This window comes from Terrapene carolina, unplaced genomic scaffold, assembly GCF_002925995.2.
Source record: "Terrapene carolina triunguis isolate 2854851 unplaced genomic scaffold, T_m_triunguis-2.0 Scaffold67, whole genome shotgun sequence".
Taxonomy (NCBI): domain Eukaryota; kingdom Metazoa; phylum Chordata; order Testudines; family Emydidae; genus Terrapene; species Terrapene triunguis.
The window spans coordinates 7,463,805-7,482,241 of NW_020664418.1; the positions used below are offsets into that span (position 1 = coordinate 7,463,805).

General features: G+C 39.5%; 1 protein-coding gene across 4 annotated transcripts in view; it reads right to left on the reverse strand.

The window, feature by feature from the left end:
* NEO1 (neogenin 1) overlaps positions 1-18,437 on the reverse strand; it is a 530,841-nt gene that overhangs the window by 65,305 nt on the left and 447,099 nt on the right. For all 4 annotated transcript variants that reach the window (XM_026648200.2, XM_026648198.2, XM_026648199.2 and 1 more), the window contains exons 10-17: positions 16,813-16,961; positions 15,003-15,141; positions 12,974-13,023; positions 11,901-12,045; positions 9,529-9,639; positions 6,263-6,457; positions 4,707-4,802; positions 3,270-3,445 (exon numbers count right to left, since the gene is read on the reverse strand). In XM_026648200.2, the coding sequence (XP_026503985.1) occupies positions 3,270-3,445; positions 4,707-4,802; positions 6,263-6,457; positions 9,529-9,639; positions 11,901-12,045; positions 12,974-13,023; positions 15,003-15,141; positions 16,813-16,961 (1,061 nt within the window). The remainder of the gene's footprint in view (positions 1-3,269; positions 3,446-4,706; positions 4,803-6,262; positions 6,458-9,528; positions 9,640-11,900; positions 12,046-12,973; positions 13,024-15,002; positions 15,142-16,812; positions 16,962-18,437) is intronic.

Consider the following 18,437-nt stretch of genomic DNA (forward strand, 5'->3'; position numbering starts at 1 on the left):
TCCTCACACTCGCACCACAAACTGAAGTGAGCTCCTTTTTAAAACCCAGGTGCCCTGATTAGCCTGCCTTAATTGATTCTAGCAGCTTCTTAATTGGCTCCAGGTGTCCTAATTAGCCTGCCTGCCTTAACTGGTTCTAGCAGGTTCCTGATTACTCTAGTACAGCCCCTGCTCTGGTCACTCAGGGAACAGAAAACTACTCATCCAGTGACCAGTATATTTGCCCTCTACCAGACTCCTGTACCCCACTGGTCTGGGTCTGTCACACAAGTTACACCCTGAAATAGGAGAGTTAATAAACTTTATACTTTTCCCCCCTTGCCAGAGTAAACATGGATATTCTTCTTTATCCATATGAATGTTCAATTCTTTTTTGAATCCTATTAAGCTCTTGGCCTCAGTCACACCTGGCAGGTATGAGTTTTACAGGTTAATTGTGCATTGTGTAAAGAAGAATTTTCTTCTGTCTGTTTTAAATTTGGTGCCTGCCTTTCAGTTTCATTGAATGCCCTTTCACACAATACAAGGCCAAGGAGACAAACTGGAGTGGCCTGATATACCGTACTTTCAATTTCATTCATTGTTTTGTTCCATTTACTATTTTAAGAAAGTGGCAGTGATATCCCATGATACTAAATACTGCTTAACTAGTACTATAATTATATATGATAAATTTTATCCTGCAAAAATCTATTTTCCTTCTATAGGTTTCTAAAAGAGCTAAACTCCAGAAACGAGTGGTTTACTTATTTGGAACCCACCATCTGATGAATGCACTTTGTGTGTAGGACAACTGCATTCAAGCAACAAAGACAATTTGAAAAATGCTCTCTGACATGTCAAACCAATGCATCCTCTTGGTTGGCAACAGGTAGAATACTTCAGCTTCAGGAGATACTTCCTATCTGTTCTAGTGTCATGAAGCTCTTCATAGTTACCCTACGTACAAACTCAGGAAAAGCGAGTTCCTGGATTTGTAATTTCAGAACTTCTATTTGAGGTTTACAACCCCATCTTGTTCTAAATATTTTCTCCAATTTCAACATACGAGGGGGAATCAAAAGCAGCAAGTTATGAATGGACTGTGTCAACATGCAGTTAGCTGAAGACACTGATGGGTGAAACACTGGCTTGAACATCTGCAGCACTGGAGGCATCAAGATTGAGGTAATTGCAAATCCGTAATGAGAGTCACTAAATGTACTCAGAAATAGGAACAGATCTGGTGATGGATCTACTGGAGACCTAAAACCTATTCTCCATAACAGAAGGAAAAAGCTTTATATATATCATCTGCATACTGGGGTCATCTGAGACATAGGCACTGCCACCTAACTGATGGATGTCCTAGCTCCTTCCTGAAAAGGGATCAGCAGTAAGGGATCTACACAACTTCCTGGAATCCCATCTTGAGATGTTTAAGGGAAGAATCTATCATTGACTTAGAGTTGAACACCCGAGATGTGCTGAGACAACAAAATTACACTTAATGACCTTCCATGGGCCTACACTATTGTGGAACTTGGCATAATAAGAAGATTCTTCTGAAACTGCAGATTCAGAAGGCAGCTTCTGATTCCTAATGGGATGAACTGCACAGGGTTACTTTGATAAGGGACAAGGCATGTTCTTCCTTAGAAGCTTGTCAGAATTCTGAACCTCCTCTGCCAGAAACTGTGAGATGAAAGTGCCATGCAAACACTGCATCCAGCTGGTTCCAAGTCAGAGAACTTGGTTGGTCAGTGGCAATTAGTCTGACAGAGAACCTATGAGTAACTCCACTGAGACTGATAGCCCCAGTATGTTCACTTAATAGTAAGGTCACTGGAAATGGGCTTGGCAACAACGCACATTCATCAGTTCATACTAATTAAGAATACCAAGGATCTGGCTGAAATTCACCAGCATAACAGACAGGACCTGCTCAAGAGATTTTGCCCTTTAGTGGGCTGAAAATCAGCAGTCGTTATTGCTCCATAAAACAGTAAAGAGTATGTGGCTGAATCAGAGAAAAAACAAACAGTGCACAGACTGTTAATGCTCTGGGATAGATGATGATGGCAACACAAATGGGTCTGATGCTTATGCATTCTGAGGAAAACACTTTGAATTGAGGAATTTTGAACAATTTTATTTCATTATTATGTATTATGTTTGGTCCATTATTTATGAATCCACTCTCCTGAGTCATCTGGTCACCAGCACAGAGCATTATGGGAGCAATTCATATAGTACTGTATCTTCGATAGGGTCTTAACTCATAAAGCTACAAGCACTGTATAAATGGCTCCCGAGATGCCCAGTGCACGTGACTCAGGAATGTGGATTCATAAATAATACTTGCCTTTAGAGGCGTAACACACAAACCATGTATCTTTTCATACCAATATAACATTTGTGGTTTGTAATAAGATTGCTCTGTAAAGGAGCATAAAAGGAGCTCCATTAACTGGCAAATGTAATAACCATTTCTTTTGAGGCTCATTTCTAACTTGAAATGTACAGTCAGCATTTTTCAGGCCTTCAAGTCACTGTTAGTCCAAAGAAATCTTGAAATCAACTGTCTCTGGTATGGTATATACAGAAAAGTCTGAGAAGCAGGGAATGTCATAATGGAATAGTTATAAATTTTTTATACAATCACCATCATAAAAATAGTTTTATCATCAACTTAGTATGACCCGAAAGGCTTGTCTTTTTCCTTTTACATGAAGTAGGGTAAATATCTTTCAGTTTGACTCACCCCATTAATTCAGATTCCCATCACTACTGTCTGAAGAGAAGCCATTAGTAACATACACAGTATTACTGTGCTACTGGCCCCATAAAGGTGAGCCCATGTCCTTCACGCAAACAGATTATGCCAAGGCCAAATGAAGAATACAAACTCTCTATTTTTTAGCATCCAAACTCCAGCAGAGGAAATTAATCCTGCAAGTGTCTTCCTCCACCTACCTTCACCCCAAAAAGGAGATTATTCTTCTATCCACTCAGATATATCACTCCATATTATACAGAACTATTGACAAAAAATAGACCCCAAAATGTCCAGTTAGATCAAGTTTATAAAAACCTTTAAAGTGATTACTAAACTGAGGGATATTGTTGTAAATGGGAGTCCATTCATGCCAAATTCAATTGGACCCAAATCTAAACTGCTTGCTCATCAAATATCTCAGCGCTCTAATCACAATTAACACAAAACAGAACATCGAATCTGTGTTCATTACATTGTACCAACTATGTTGATGTTGTTCAGCCTCCAGTACCTTGTACTTCGTGTTTGCAGGAATGTTTGTTTTCCAGCGGACCGTGTAGTAGCGAGCATCTGTGATCTTCTGATTTTTCGGCAGAGAGTTGTCTGCCCAAGTGATCCTTATGGTGTCATGGCTCAGAATGGAAGCCTGAACTCCCACCGGTGGCATCATGGGGGAGGGATCTGGCACTGGAGTGTATGGAGCATTAATAACAAATAAATCAACTTCGGAAGTGTCTAGAGGATTGATGGGTAAAAAGTCGTGTATTATAATTAAAAAGGGAGAATGTGGCATTTTAATGTAAACAAAAACAAAAAAGGAAATGCAGGGTAATACAATGGAATGAAAGATGAGGAATGGAGAAAAAGAGAGAAAAGCCAGAGTTAATAGGGAACATAAGATTAGCAAAGTAATTATTCCATCCCGATCGCTTCTTAATGCAAAGGTTATGAATAAAAATATCCTGTAAAGTTCATCACGTAACCATGCTAACGTCTATGAACTTCAATCACCATATAAAGTACTTTCAGGATAAGATACTAGTTCAAACCTTTGGCTTTATTTGCCTCAAAAACATCCACTTATTTTTTCTCCAGAAAACAATGATATGAGAAGAACAAGATGGACTTCTTAGGTATAAGTAATTAGTGTTTCATACAAGATTACTGGAGAAGTATCATCTTTCAGAGCATTTTTGGGGAAAAAATCCATGTTATATGAAATATTCAGTGACTCAGGGAATTCAAACTCCAAGGTACTCTAGAAAACCTAGCAGAATTCCTGGTCTTCAAAAGAAAGATTAAACTCACAACAATGTTCACATCTGATGAATTATGTCTTAAAACAAGGCCAAAATGCTACACAATGTTAGCAATGCCAAGAAGCAGAACGAGACATAGGATAACAGCAACACAGAGGCTAATGCATTACTCTGCTTAAAGCCCAAGATAATATCAGGTTTATTATCGGTTTATTACAAGATGAAAAACATTATCCTAATGCCTCATTTAATGTGGTTACTGCAAAACAAGACCTAAACACATCATACAGAGAATGCATGCATTATAATCAGCATCTCAGCTTGAAAGATAAATGCTATCCTTTTTCTGAGACATACATAAAAGGAAAAAATTAGGGCCAGATTTTTCAAAGTGTACATGTATCATCTGCACTACACAGTTAAAGCCACATTCTGAAATCAGAACATTTATAAGTTTTTGTAGGGTAAATTCTAGAATTTAAAACCAAAACCAAACATAGAGTTTTGGGTAGTTTAATAGCTGGTTTAACAATTGAAGTTAACCACAAAGGCAATAATGTGAACCAGTTTAGGACACAGAGAATAAAACTCTATTGCATTATGCATTTTCTCATGTCTTTGATTGTTTCCTGGGACTCAAGGCTATAATTTTCACCTATGAGTAAAAGAAGGCAAACACTGTCCTTTACCTGTATGAGGCCTGGTCACTGCACTCTCATAGAGTGGGATTCCTTCACCAACATTGTTAAATGCTTTCAGAGTTATGACATAGTGGGAACTTGGATCTGATGGAAGAAAAATTCACATGTAGTTGTAGTACAATTTCTCATTGCAAATTGTTAGTTACTTCTATTTTCTGCCTCTAGTTTCTCTATACATCACTCACTGCTTTACTTGTTAACAGAGAAATGCATCCAATAAGCAGCAAAACTAGAACTGCGAGTTTTCTCAAAGACTTCTTCTTCCAGCATGCTTCGTGTATCAGAACGTACAAGAGTTCTCGCATACTGCAGGATGTCTGTATTCATACCAAGTCTTTAACTGGAGCAAGATTGAGATAACATTGAGGAAAAATACCCCAACAGTTTCTATAATATTACCATATTATCCTAGGCCCTGTTCTACTATCCTAGGCCCCAATAAAGTTCTGTATTGTCACACATTTCAGTTCAAAGCACTTTCCCTAGATGCCACAAAACAGCCTGTAAGGGTTTGTTTTCCAAATCTTTAGACCTTTTCTTATTTGGAGAGCTCATTTTTTAGTGATAGAACAGTGGGGTGGTGCTCATCACAAGGGTTTCTTATAATACTCGAAGGAAAATCTAATACTTGCAAGGTATGAACAAATCAATGCTTCCTCTCAATGAACTTGGGATGCTAGCTTTTTTCTCTTTTTAACAGGAAACAGAATTTATGATAAATTTCAGTTAAGTTTCGAACCTCAATGTAGAATCTTCATGTAGCAGGGCAGTCACTCCGCTCTGGTTAAGAAGGGGTTAAAAGCAGCCAAGAGCGGCTGGTTGGGTAGTCAGCCACACCTTGATAAGAGGGCAGGCTGAGGGAGTGAAAGAGAGACTGGCTCCAGCTGAGGAGCAGAGAGAGCCAGGGTGCCTGGGACAACAAGCGGGGTATCTGAGGCAGAGCAGGGCTGGGGAAAGACAGGCAGAGCTGAGGAGCTCTGGCCTGGTGAGTCCCCAGGCTGAGGCCTTGCTAAAGGCCAGGGGAGGTACTAGGGCTGCAGGGAGGCAGCTGGGGCTAGAAAGGCAGCAGATCCAAACCCCCTTGCCGATGATGAGTGGCCACTTCAGACTGCAGTTTGCCCCTGAGAGAAGGAGCTAGATGAGGACTGGCAGTGGGTCACTGAGGCGAGGTGGGTTTAGGGGATTGGGGTTCCCCGGGGAGGGGAGACCCAGAGTGTGGGGACACTGCTGTGGGGCAGCACCCCAAGGTAAGGGGTCCGGGAGGGATGCGGGGCCTGAAGTGCTATAAGTGGTGAAGATCAGGAGGAAGGAGGCACCAATAGGAAGACACCGGCCAGCAGGAGGCACTCCGAGGCTGGAACAGAGTTAATTCCCGGATGACCGGCAGGAGGCACAGTGGCGGTGAGTGCCCACCGTGCTACACTTCATAATGGAAGAATCTTTGAAAAACACAGTTCTGTTTTTTTTTTTAAGCTGTTACTTGGAAAATACCAATACAAATCAGAGTTAAAATTTAGAAAACAATGTTAGTGAATGTTCCTTACCCAAGTTCTCAATGGTGTAATAGCGCTGTTTGTAGTCCACTTTGATAGTCTGTGCATGAGGACTGCCAATGCCATACCCTATAGCATATCCTCTTACCACAATGTTCTGGTTTTCAGGAGGAGTCCAGCTCACTACAATACTTGTAACAAGTGGGCGAACATGTAGGGAGCTTGGAACTTCTGGAACACGAGTTTCTGTTACAAAAAGAAAAATGCAATTTAAGGGATTTATCATTAACAAAAATCATGAAACCAAGTATTCTTACAAGCTTGTCAGACCCAATTTAACTCCTTGTGCTGCCAAAATTAACCTAATTTTATATTCTAATATATACAGAAATTCACACTTCTAATACTTTTCATAAAGGAGAACTTTTACACTAGAGCAAAATATTACCTACAGAGACAAATCCATTTAACTTTCTGGCTTTTGTTTATTTTCCTTGCCACTTTGCAGTTTTTCAAAATTTGCTTAAAATAAAGGATTTACCCCACTCCATGCTCACGAACCATTTACTTCTTATGTATGTTACTGCACCACAGTCACATTGCTGACTTTTTGGCATCAAAAATATTTCCATGACAACAGACTGATGACATAGCAAAAAGATTATGACTTCACTGTAGAATTAAGTAGACAACTGCCAATAAGAAGTTATTAAATTTGCTACATAAATCACTTGTGATTTGTCCAGTGAACTCAAGGTTAGTAGTCCCTCTTTAAATCTATAAGCCCCCTTTACTTACCAAAGCAAGTACTCAGACATATTGTGACTATGTGGCTAATGTTTAATACTCTCATAAATCTGCATCACCTCACTGGTCTAGTTATGAGCCCACTGCATGCAATCTTACTGCTGAGACATCATCAGAAAGGAGCACCTGTGGAATCCACATTAAGTGTCTGAACATAGCAAACACTCAATCAGGATCCAATCAAATAGGTCAAAACTGTGTAGCTGGGTTCAGATGGATTTCCATAGCACTATCAGAAGCATAGCACCAAAGTAATTTTAATGAAGGGCTTTTAACACCATTGTTAATTGAAAAATAAGCAACTAAACAAACTTAATATATATGTCTGCACCTTTAACTAAATTGCTTGAAAGTAAAGGAAAAATAGCTGCTTTTTATTTGCATTACTTTCTCCATCCAGTGGAACCTGCAGTGGCAGATGTTAAATATTCCAAATAAAAGATAAGATGGATGAATATTAGGTACACACACACACACACGCACATACACACACACACACAAAATCTATTCCGCTAGTTCTGCTGGCTCCTGCCTGCAGGGTTTCTCACTTAATGAACTGTGTTTTATTTATTGAAAATATTCAACCAACTGCACTGATCTGGATGTCAGATCAGAACATGCCTATTGGCCTGCCTGACCTAGAGGGCTTATGGTCTCCATCTAATATTACTGGTCAATTAAAATTCACAATTATTAAATATAAAAAACTACATTAATACAATGTTAAAAATGAGATATTAAATTGTACAAACTCGGTCCATTCTAAACTTCTCACAACAGTGTACAGGGGCCATTCCATCAACTGGAGATCAGCTGTGTGCAGAGGTGCCACAGCCACCCCACTGCATGAGGAGGCTGGGTAGTGCAAGCACCATTATGGTGGCACTACACTACCATAAAATTGCCTTATACAAGAGAATCTTCCACGAGCCAAGGTGAGCAGAGTATAAGGCTGCTTTAAACAAAAAAGGAGGAATAAAAAGGAAGGTGATAAAGAGAAAAAAAAAAGAAATGCAAAAAAAGATTAACATATTATTAAAACTGATCCTAGGACTCTATTCATAACCACTTCTAAACTGAAATTTCTGTCTGTGGCTACCTTTTGTATAAGCTACTAAAGGCAGTGTTCTCGCCAGCTCCCTAATGTTGCCTGCTATTTTGTGACTCTTTACCTTAGCCATTAGTCTCCAATGTGGAACCTGTTACATACTTTTTGAAAATCTAAAATATAGTGCACGTACTGAATTCCCCTTACCTATCATGGCAGCTATATATCATCAAATAACGTCAGCAGATTAGTTAAGCATGGCCTCACACACATTGGTTATCCTTAATCACCTCTGTTTTTCAAGATATTCTCTTACACTGTCACTGAATGCAGTTTCTAAGAGTTCTTGCATGAAATGATGAAGTGACACTTTTTAAAAGACTAGTTTGTTTCTTACCAAACTCAACTGCAGTTGGTCAGATTCTGGACGGCACCAGCTAAACCATCTTTCCTCATTCAAATCCCTCCTAGAGACTCAGGATAGGATTTTTAAACCATCTAGAGGATTTAATTTTAAATGGAAGATGATATGGGTTTAAATTCCCTAGACTACTTTGAAAATCTTAACCTCGGTTCTTCCATCAGACCCAAATAGTTACCATTCTCAATCAAATGCCCTTTTACCCTCTCTCTACTATAAAGAAGGAAGAGGTGAGAGAGAAAGAAGTGTAGAAGAAGAAACAGCCTATCACCAGGGTGTGAATCTAAGTACTTAAGTCACCACATAATCTTATTATTGTTACCTTCATACACATTTTCCCTTTCTCTACTCAGTCTTTGTGCTTCCCATTCATTTCACCATGACTATAGTTAGGCCTCAACCTGCAATGTACAACGTGTGGGCAGACTACTGAACACACACAGCCCCACTGCAGTCAACAAGACACCCCCTAAGCAGAGCAGTCTGCCAAAGCACGGGACCTTTAAAGATTGGGGCATTAGACTGGAATTCTTTGGGGCATGCACTGTGTTTTATTTGCTTCATAAAACACTAGCCTGCTGTATAAATAATAAGTATATGATCACACTTTCGTTTGCCTCAAGGAACAACTTTTTCCCCCACTTTTACAGGGTGAAAACATGTGGAGAATTAAAGTCAGGTACCCAATTACATTATTTCTTTTCAATTGACATTGAATAATTAATAATTGACGTTGGCACCCTGTAATTGGGTATTATTTAGTGGGGAAGGCAACACAATATGTAGAATGGAAAGTAAAGGAGCAGTATTTACATCTTCAGTTTTCAGGCCAATTTCTTGACAGGAATTTTATTACATTAGTGACTACTACTTAAATTATATATAAATAAAATGCATGTGTCCTGTTGTGCAATTAGAATATAGGAAGCACAACTGAGCAAAATTATGTTTGCTTTGGAAAAAAATCTGCCAAATTTTGTAGTTACCCTGGTCCACGAATTTTGAGGTCTTTAAAGTCAGAAACATGCTTATGGGCCTTACCATCTAGATCACTCTCAAAAGTTTCTGCTGATATCCAATCAGTAGCTGGTCCTGTACCATTGCTTGTTAAGGCAGCCACACGGAAACTGTATTCTGTACCTCGCTCAAGACCTAATATAAAAACAATATACAAGTTACTAAAATAGGAGCTCTAATGGTGATCAAAGAATCACAATTTCTAATTAAAACATCAAGAATCTCACTATCAGACTGACAGTAAAAGCTTGTTAATGCAAAACTAAATGAGTGGATGCACACACTGTAGCTGCTGTTGTGACATCGTTTGGGTCGAGCCTGAAACAGAGCCAGCAAGTTAAGTGCATTATGTTTTGGCCTTTCACCCTCGAGACTGCTGTTGAGCATAACCTGAGGTCAGGAATGGAAATCAGCACTACTTGTAGTGAGACTCCAGTAAGTGAAACTGACACAAATTATAGTGTAACAGCCAGACTGTGACAGCAGACACCCAGGACTACCGCACTCTGGAGACCTTCCCTGTAGGTCACTGGTAGAACAGCATGAATGTAGTTTGCAACATGTATAGCCAGCTGATAAATGAAAGACTACTTTTCACGCTAGTAGCCCTTTGTCTGCAGAACAGAAACCTCCACATTTCTATAACTAACCTTCTGCATTTAGTGCCAGCTATTGAGTGATCAAAGTATGTAGAAAGTGAATTATTCTTCTTAGAAAAACATCTACAAGCTATAACCAAAGCAATGGGAAGATAAATGTGTACATTAACTATTACAGTGTATCAAACATACATATGAATAAGAGCATCCACCATTACCCCCAAAACCTACCACTGTGCCATTTAAGGTATTTTAAATAAAGAACATAAACCTTTACTGACATGGTTTGAAAAACACTTCCTCTGTGGGCAATTATTCCATACTAGTCCATTATGGGATTTCTTGCACCTTCCTTTGAAACATCTGGTACAGATCAGTGTCACAGACAAGATACTGAATTAGATGGACCACTGGTGTAATCCAATGTGGCAATTCCTATGTAGTGGGAGCTAAGAATTCAAGATGATATCCAAAGAGCCTTAAAAAACCCAGGATTCAAAGGATAATGTAACATCTTGGAGGAAACGATCCAAGGAAAAAACAAAAAACAAAACTTAAAAATCCCCCGAGCGTAAAATCTTTGTGGTACAACTAAAGTAATATTAGTTTCACAGATCAACTAATTTTTAAATGAACACTAGAATTAAATCAGTTCAGCATCACCTTCATTATTCACATTTTAGTTTATTATAATAAATGTTTAGCATTTATTTCTCGTATTTGTGTATTTGCACTATTCAGAGCACTCAATTTCAGTTTTGTTTATAAACAATTTCTAATCAGTTCCACTTTACTATTTTCATACAACAGAATGCTGTAAAGTCTGGATTGTGAAGGCTATTTTTAAAGGAATACCATTCCTCTGAAAATTTTCCATTGACCTGTCAACTGATGTTAAGTTTACAAAATTCAGATTGTTCTGACAGAGCCCATTTAAATGTACTAATGATATGGGTTGCATGCTGAATTTCCCTAATGACAAGGGTATGATGGGACGGAAACAAAACAAGTGTTTCTAAGTGTACTTTGGTTTGGCTTTACATGCCCTAAATAGAAGAGGTCCTGCTCCACTCTAGAACGCCACAACACCACTGAAACTCACTGTGCATGGAGCTGGCAGATCTGGGGACAAATCATGCAATTGCCTTTTTTAAGTGTGTGTTCATCTAGTTAGGCTATTATTTTTAGAGCCCTGCATGGATACAAAATTTGTATCCACATCTGATCTGCAAACATGGTCCACAAATTTGCAGGGCTCTAATTATTTTCTCTCTTATAGCAAAAACAGTGGCTGGCTATTTGTGACTTTAGAGATTAAAAAAATGAACAAAACATTTAAAATCACTTATGTGTTGAGTGTCCTGGTTACTTTTGTTATACGATGTATTCAGTACAATTCTACTATCAACAATAAAAAACTTACATTAGCACTTTTCAACCAAGGATCTCAAAATCCTTTACAAAGGTTCCACTTTGCAGATAAGGAAACTGAGGCACGGAGGACTTAAGGGACTTGTCCAGTACGCACAGCAATCCAATGGCAGAAATAGGAATAGAACTCAGGTCATGACTTCAGTCCTGCCCTACCTGCTGTCCCATGCTGTCTCCAAACTTACCACAATTAGCTCACGTAAAGCACATTTTCAGGTCACCTGTAAAGGCTAGGAGTGTATAGAACCTTGTTCCCAAACCTGCCATTCCCAGAAACAATCAGGACCTCCTCAGCTCCTTATAACAAGAGCTTGGGGATAACTGTGACTTTTTTCAGTTTTGACTAAATGATGTAAAATAGCTTACCTTCGATTAGCTGGAAAAGTTGTGTCCCACCAATGCTCTCGGATACCTCACTCTTACGAGATGCTTTACGGTAGCGAATTTTGTAGCCGGTGATTTGACCATTGTGTGTTCCTGCAGGAGGGGGTTGCCAATGTATCATGATGCTCTGTGAAAGGTAAAATGCATTATAAATCACTGCCTCCCATCTAGCCGATCAAACTGCTTATTCCTAATGCTCCATGTAGTACTATCTTGCTTTAAGTATTGGTGCATACCAAAAAAAACCAAAAACCCCAAACAGTAAAACGGGAGGTTTAGGAAAGAATTTTTAACTAATCTGCAAAAATAGTCAAATTGTAAAATCTTTGTGCCTAAAATAAAAATGAATGTGCACATGGTTCTCTATTTTAAAGTACCCAGGAGGCTATCCCATAATAATGTTTATATGCACATATGTATACACACACACATATTAAATTATTATAAATCAAACATACAGGGCAGTAGTTAATCACTGGGAACACATTCTAGTTCTGTTACTTCAGGCTTTTGCATTTGATCTAAACTCTTCTGTTCTATAGTACGAAGCCTCTGTGCTTAGCCCTGGTGCATTGCCACTGCCCAACTCCTATTTAGTTACGTGTACTCCTAACCTACAATGGAGCTTGTGCTGCTCCAAACACAGGGTCATAATTCCTCTAGTTTGTTAGAACATACACAAATGAACGGAAGACAGCAGGCACTGTCTCCGAGAGTAAGACCTGAGCTGTACCAAAACTGGTAAAGTTATCCAAGAGGTTGGAAACTAAGGACATGTAGGTTGGAGTAATCAGGTGATGCACATGGAAAGAAAAAGGCTGTCCTGAACCTGAGTACTTGGGGAGATAGTACAGGACTGATCTGGACTAAGCTGATCAGGCCCTGTGATCTGGAGAGGGGGCAGTCTATCTGGGAGAGGGGGACATGTGTCAAAGTCTGCTTGAGGGATGGGGGGATTTGAAGGAAGAGTCTAAGGGGGCTTGAAATTTTGGTCTACCTGGGCTCCATCTACCACTCACCCACCTGTCAAAAATGGCAAATTAACAGCATCTTACCTTGGAATTCCGCACTTCCATCGACAGATTCTGTGGTGCAGCACTGGGGACTAGAAATGTTTTAAAAATTACTCCTCCAAAACTCTGTAAGTAATATAATTCCTCCCTGATATTGGTCCATTGTATACGAGATCTTGGGATCTGACTTTTAAGAGTCTTAGACCATATTTTATATACTCATTAAATAGTTCTACCATGAATACTTTATGATACACAGCAATCGTTCAGTTAATTAGGTCTTGGGGGTGGGGTGTGCATGTGTGCGTACATGTGTGCGCGCGGGGGGAGGGATAGCTCAGTGGTTTGAGCATTGGCCTGCTAAACCCAGGGTTCTGAGTTCAATCCTTGAGGGGGCCATTTAGGGATCTTGGGCAAAAATCTGTCTGGGAATTGGTCCTGCTTTGAGCAGGGAGTTGGACTAGATGACATCTGAGGTCCCTTCCAACCCGGATAGTCTATATCTGGTAGCCACAAAAACAACAAGGAGTCGGGTGGCACCTTAAAGACTGACAGATTTATTTGGGCATAAGCTTTCGTGGGTAAAAAACCCACTTCTTCAGATGCATCTACACACGAAAGCTTATGCCCAAATAAATCTGTTAGACTTTAAGGTGCCACCGGACTCCTTGTTGTTTTAGTTAAACAGTAGCAACTTTCGTATCATGACATTTACAATTAGGCTGTGAGAAAATGAAGCAAAGGATATATTAGAGAGCCTTAGACCCTGTTATGTCCCCTCTGCACTGATTCAGTGGTGCAAAACTCACAAAGTTATCCCAAATGGATAGCTGAGTGTTCTCCTGGCATAGAAGTGAAGGGAGCCAGCATAGTGTAAGGGGCTAGGGTGAGGCTGCAGCATAATAAGGCTATATAGGTTGGGATCAGAGCATGTTGAACTCTGATGATACTTAGCTGGCAGAATAATTCCTAGGGAACCATTCCAGACAGCATCAATTGAGAGCCCTCCTACGGCTACCGTAATTTACGCTGGAGACTGACTAGACTCAGCATGGGGGAGGCAGAAGGGCAGGCTTCTCCCTGAATGTGAGCTCAGCATAAGTGAGGATTAAGTCCTGCACTCTTTCACAAGGATGAAAACAGATTAAGAAGAAGAAAACAAAAACTGAAAATTTTCTGCAAGTGGAGCCTGCTTGCAAATAGTAGGGGGGAAACCTGAAAAAGGGAAAAAGTATCTGAAGGGCAATAAAGAATGAATAATTACAAGCATATTTTAGAGCTAAGCATTACAGGTAAAAGCTAGTGTTAATAGTGGCCACTCAACAATTTTTTTTAATATAGCCAAATTTACTTCCCTTTCCGATTGGCTTGCCTGAAATACTGTAACAATCGCCTGCTTTTAGCAATAAATACTACTGATTTAACAATATCCACATGGGAACCAGATCAAAAATACACAGTGTTTTTCCCCATCAGCTAGCAAACTTAGCAGGTGAATTATTAAAGGGAAAAAAGGAGAAGAAAAAATGGGAAAATGTAAGAACAAATATGAAACATCAAAGAAATCATTAATTTATCATAGCTGTGCTGTATGTGCCACTACAAAGAAGCATCTTTTAAATTTAAGACTAGGACTTAATCATTCCAATGCAAGTATTTATGCTGGGGTTGATGAAAACTCTCTTAACGTGAAAAATCTGCTTACATACAGTAAATTACAGAAACTCAAAAATAAAAAAAAAATTTGGAGTTACCGGCTTCAGTAGTATTCTCTCTGTGTTTTTGATCTAGATATGTTGTACAAGTGTTAGCCCATGATGTGAATATTAGGGAAATAATTGCTTGATTATTAGAAAAGCAGATGCTTTTGCAGGTATAGTAATCTCCTTCCACCCACTTCCAACAATCTCACAGAGTCTATTCAGCATGCATGAGCATATGCCACAACCACATCATGATACAGGGCAAAGTGTCACAAGAAACTCTTGCAGCTCTATTCGGCTAAAAATCCATTTAATCGGAAGAGATCAACAAATGATTTCCACAAAAAAACTGGAATAAAGCAACTCACCATCTGACAGAGTCTGCACAACAACATCTTGGGTAGAGACTCCAGGACCGTGTTTATTGTAGGCTACCACTCGGAAGCTGTACTCGGTATATTTCTTTAATCCACTAATGGTGTAGGAGTGACCTCCAACATCAACATCCTGTTCACGAACAAAGATACATGCGACTCAATCCCTAAAGCAATGCTGACATGCTAACAGGCCTGGCTCCAGGCAAGCGCTGCAACCTGGTGTGCTGGGTCACAGTGCTGCTCAGGTTTGGCCCCTGCCCCATCATGATGGAGGGGCAGCTGGGCCAAACCTAACCAGTGCTGTGACCCTGCTCACTGGGCTGCAACACCTGGGGTGGCGAGCTGTGCTCAGCCCTGTGGGTGGGATAGGAGCCACCACTGCAAGGTGAGTCACACACACACACAAAAATTAACAGACAAATGGGAAATACTGACTATCTATGGCTCTTTTACCCACCATAACAAGCCTGCAGCCCAACTCATAATCAGCTACAGCGGCAGCATTGTTGCTTTTTCCATTAAAGTCACAATCTATTGAGTCAACAAAGCTTAGTCACTTAAGAGGATCCCACTCACTTCCTCCAAAATACTAGCCACAGAACTCAAGCAATGGAAATATTTGCAAAGATCAGGGATCACATTAAAGCCACCAATTAAATTAGCTGTTTCCATCTCTCGTAAAAGAGGAACGAGTCTGTCTACAAACTTAGCAAGCCCCCTTGACATAGTCTGAGTTAATATTGCTAAACTTAAGATCCTCACTGTGTTTCCAATACTCCTTAGCAAGCTCAATGACTTGGCTCTTAAGTACTCCCAGGACGCATTCTCTTGTGATGGTGCATGAGCCTTTTGGTGCCCTCTGGAGAGGACTGGATCCTTGATGTTTCCCACTGCAGTGGGGGCCCTTAGAGAAGGGCTCTGTGGGACAAACAGCTGGAGATACATTTTCGTATTAATTCCCAACAAGGACTCAGTCAGTTCAGGAATTAGATATATGAGATACATGTAAAGCTTTGTGGAGGGAATAGAGCCAGAGACTTCTGTTAAGTTATTGTTATTGTGCTTAAACCAGAACTGCTGAAATAAATCCAAAAGTCAGAGAGGCTTTTTGTATTTAGGTCTCCTTTAAACTTTCTGAGTACCCACTCAGATCCAGCCTTGCCCTTCCATAAATATTTCTTCATACACATTCGCTAACTTGGGGCATTGTCTATGTAAAGGCTGGTGCAGCTTACCTAAAATCAGTTTTAAAATGAGCAATTTGGTTAAAACCATGCAACCTCCAGTATGAAAACACATATTGATATGTAATTGGATTATGTCGATTCATCTTGCCTTGGTAAAAGCTAAACCAGCACAAGTCAATTGTAAACTGATAAGAAAATCCATAGGAGTTTACATTAGTTTAACTAATTTGTTTTTAAACTAATTTTAGTTTAACTCATGCAACTTTTATGTGTAGATCAGGCCTGAACAAGTCATGTATCAGTTTGTTGCTATATGAGATGAGTTAGAACATAGAATACTGCCTTAATTCCGTTATGTTCATACTTCATGAGCCCCATAATACTATAAAACTCACAGTTCCTCTTTTCAGAGGGACATTCAGTTTCTATAGCTCCACAGTTTAGCCCTTAATATGCTGGCATTATCCAAACTGCCAGTCAAATGATTGGTAGGATGTTTTGAGAAACTCAGAGGAAAAGTGTTATAACTAGAAAGTATTGTTACTGGGCATATGGCTGTATGATCAGAGTTAATGTGGCATTATATTCTGTCCAGAGAGATATAGGTATCATACCTGTTCATTATCTGTCCCCTTTTCCATGTAATAGAGCTTGTAGTTCTGGATTTCACCATTGCCCGACAACGGTGTGTCCCATGTGACAGTGATTGAAATGGGTGAATTAGCATATGCTCGAATGTTCGGCGCTGGACCAGGAAGTTGAACTGGAACGTAAACATGAAACTAGTGTAAATTCATCAAACGTAACTATTAAATTTGACATTGCTAAACGTACTGAGACAAACACAAAAAGCAATCAACACTGAAATCCTCCTTAAAACAGGTATTCTGGGTAACTGAACAAATCCATTAATATTACTGTACATTTTGCAGGCACAAGTTGTGTCCGCAATGGGAGTCCACCCTTCTGCAAACTTATCCCTACATATTGTGCATAGACTATTAGGCACATTCTACTAACAGTGAATCAAACTCCACTCCATTACACCAGTTTTATATGGATGTCACTTCCCTGACATCAAAGGAGCCACATAAGCATAAAACTGGTGTAAAGGAGAGATAATATGTTCCAGTAATTTTCCACCCTCTTCCACACTACCTCAGTTTCAGAATACCTGAACTCCATTTCACTAATTGGCAGATTGAGAGATATGGTATTGTCTCAAATGATAGAAAACCTCGTTTTTTAATCTCATTATTTGCAAACCCTGCAGACCACAGAGCAACTTCTGATTTCAAAAGGAGTTCTACTGCAAAGGTACGTTATATGCTGGAACTTTTTATACTGCATTTCAGAGAGATATTCTGAATATACCTGCTCTCCATTCATGCCAAAACAGAACTTGCTTTGAAGAACACAGAAATATCAGCCCAGCTGGTGTAACAGATGGAGCAAAATCAAAGAACTTCTGACACTAATACTTTCTTCCCTCTCTTCCTCCAAAACAAACAAAAATTATTCCATTCTTTGTGTCACTGTGAAAATTTCGTTTCTGAGGTAGATTCTGCAAAGGCACTTACATTTAAAACACATGCTTTAACATTAGTAAACCACTTCCATACACTTTAAAAGGGATGAAAAATACATGCTTAAGTAATTATAATATGTTGATCTAGCTGTCTTTGTGTAATGCACATTCAAAGTATTTGCACTTTCTATGCTCAGCTGAGGCAATTAAGTGTGGAATACAGGAACAAGTGGTACTGAATAGAGAGAAAACATTAACAGAACTAAAAGTAATCATATTTATAGAAACTAAGGGTTGATGGGATCAGAAAGATCTTCACAGAGTCATAAGAGATAAAAATTAATGGCCTGATTTTCAGAGCTGTTGGAATAACCCCATCTCCCACTGGGGTCAATGAGAGCTGCAAGCGCTCAAGACTTTTGAAAAAGAGGCAATAAAACTACATTTTAAACAGCATGACTAAAATAGGCAACATTCTGAGCAGCTGTCTGTTCTCTCATGGACTGTGTATAGTTACTGATGTTTTAATCCACCTAGCCATTATTGATAGACACAGCTCATTAACTACCAGACCCTCAAAAGCTCAACACAACTGGAAATATCACAAGTACCCCAGAAATTTCTGGTTTGGACAGAAGCAAGTTGTCACTCTTATCACCTTCCAGAATAAAGGTTACTCTTCAGGGAGAAACTCTTGGCTTTCAGAACTGA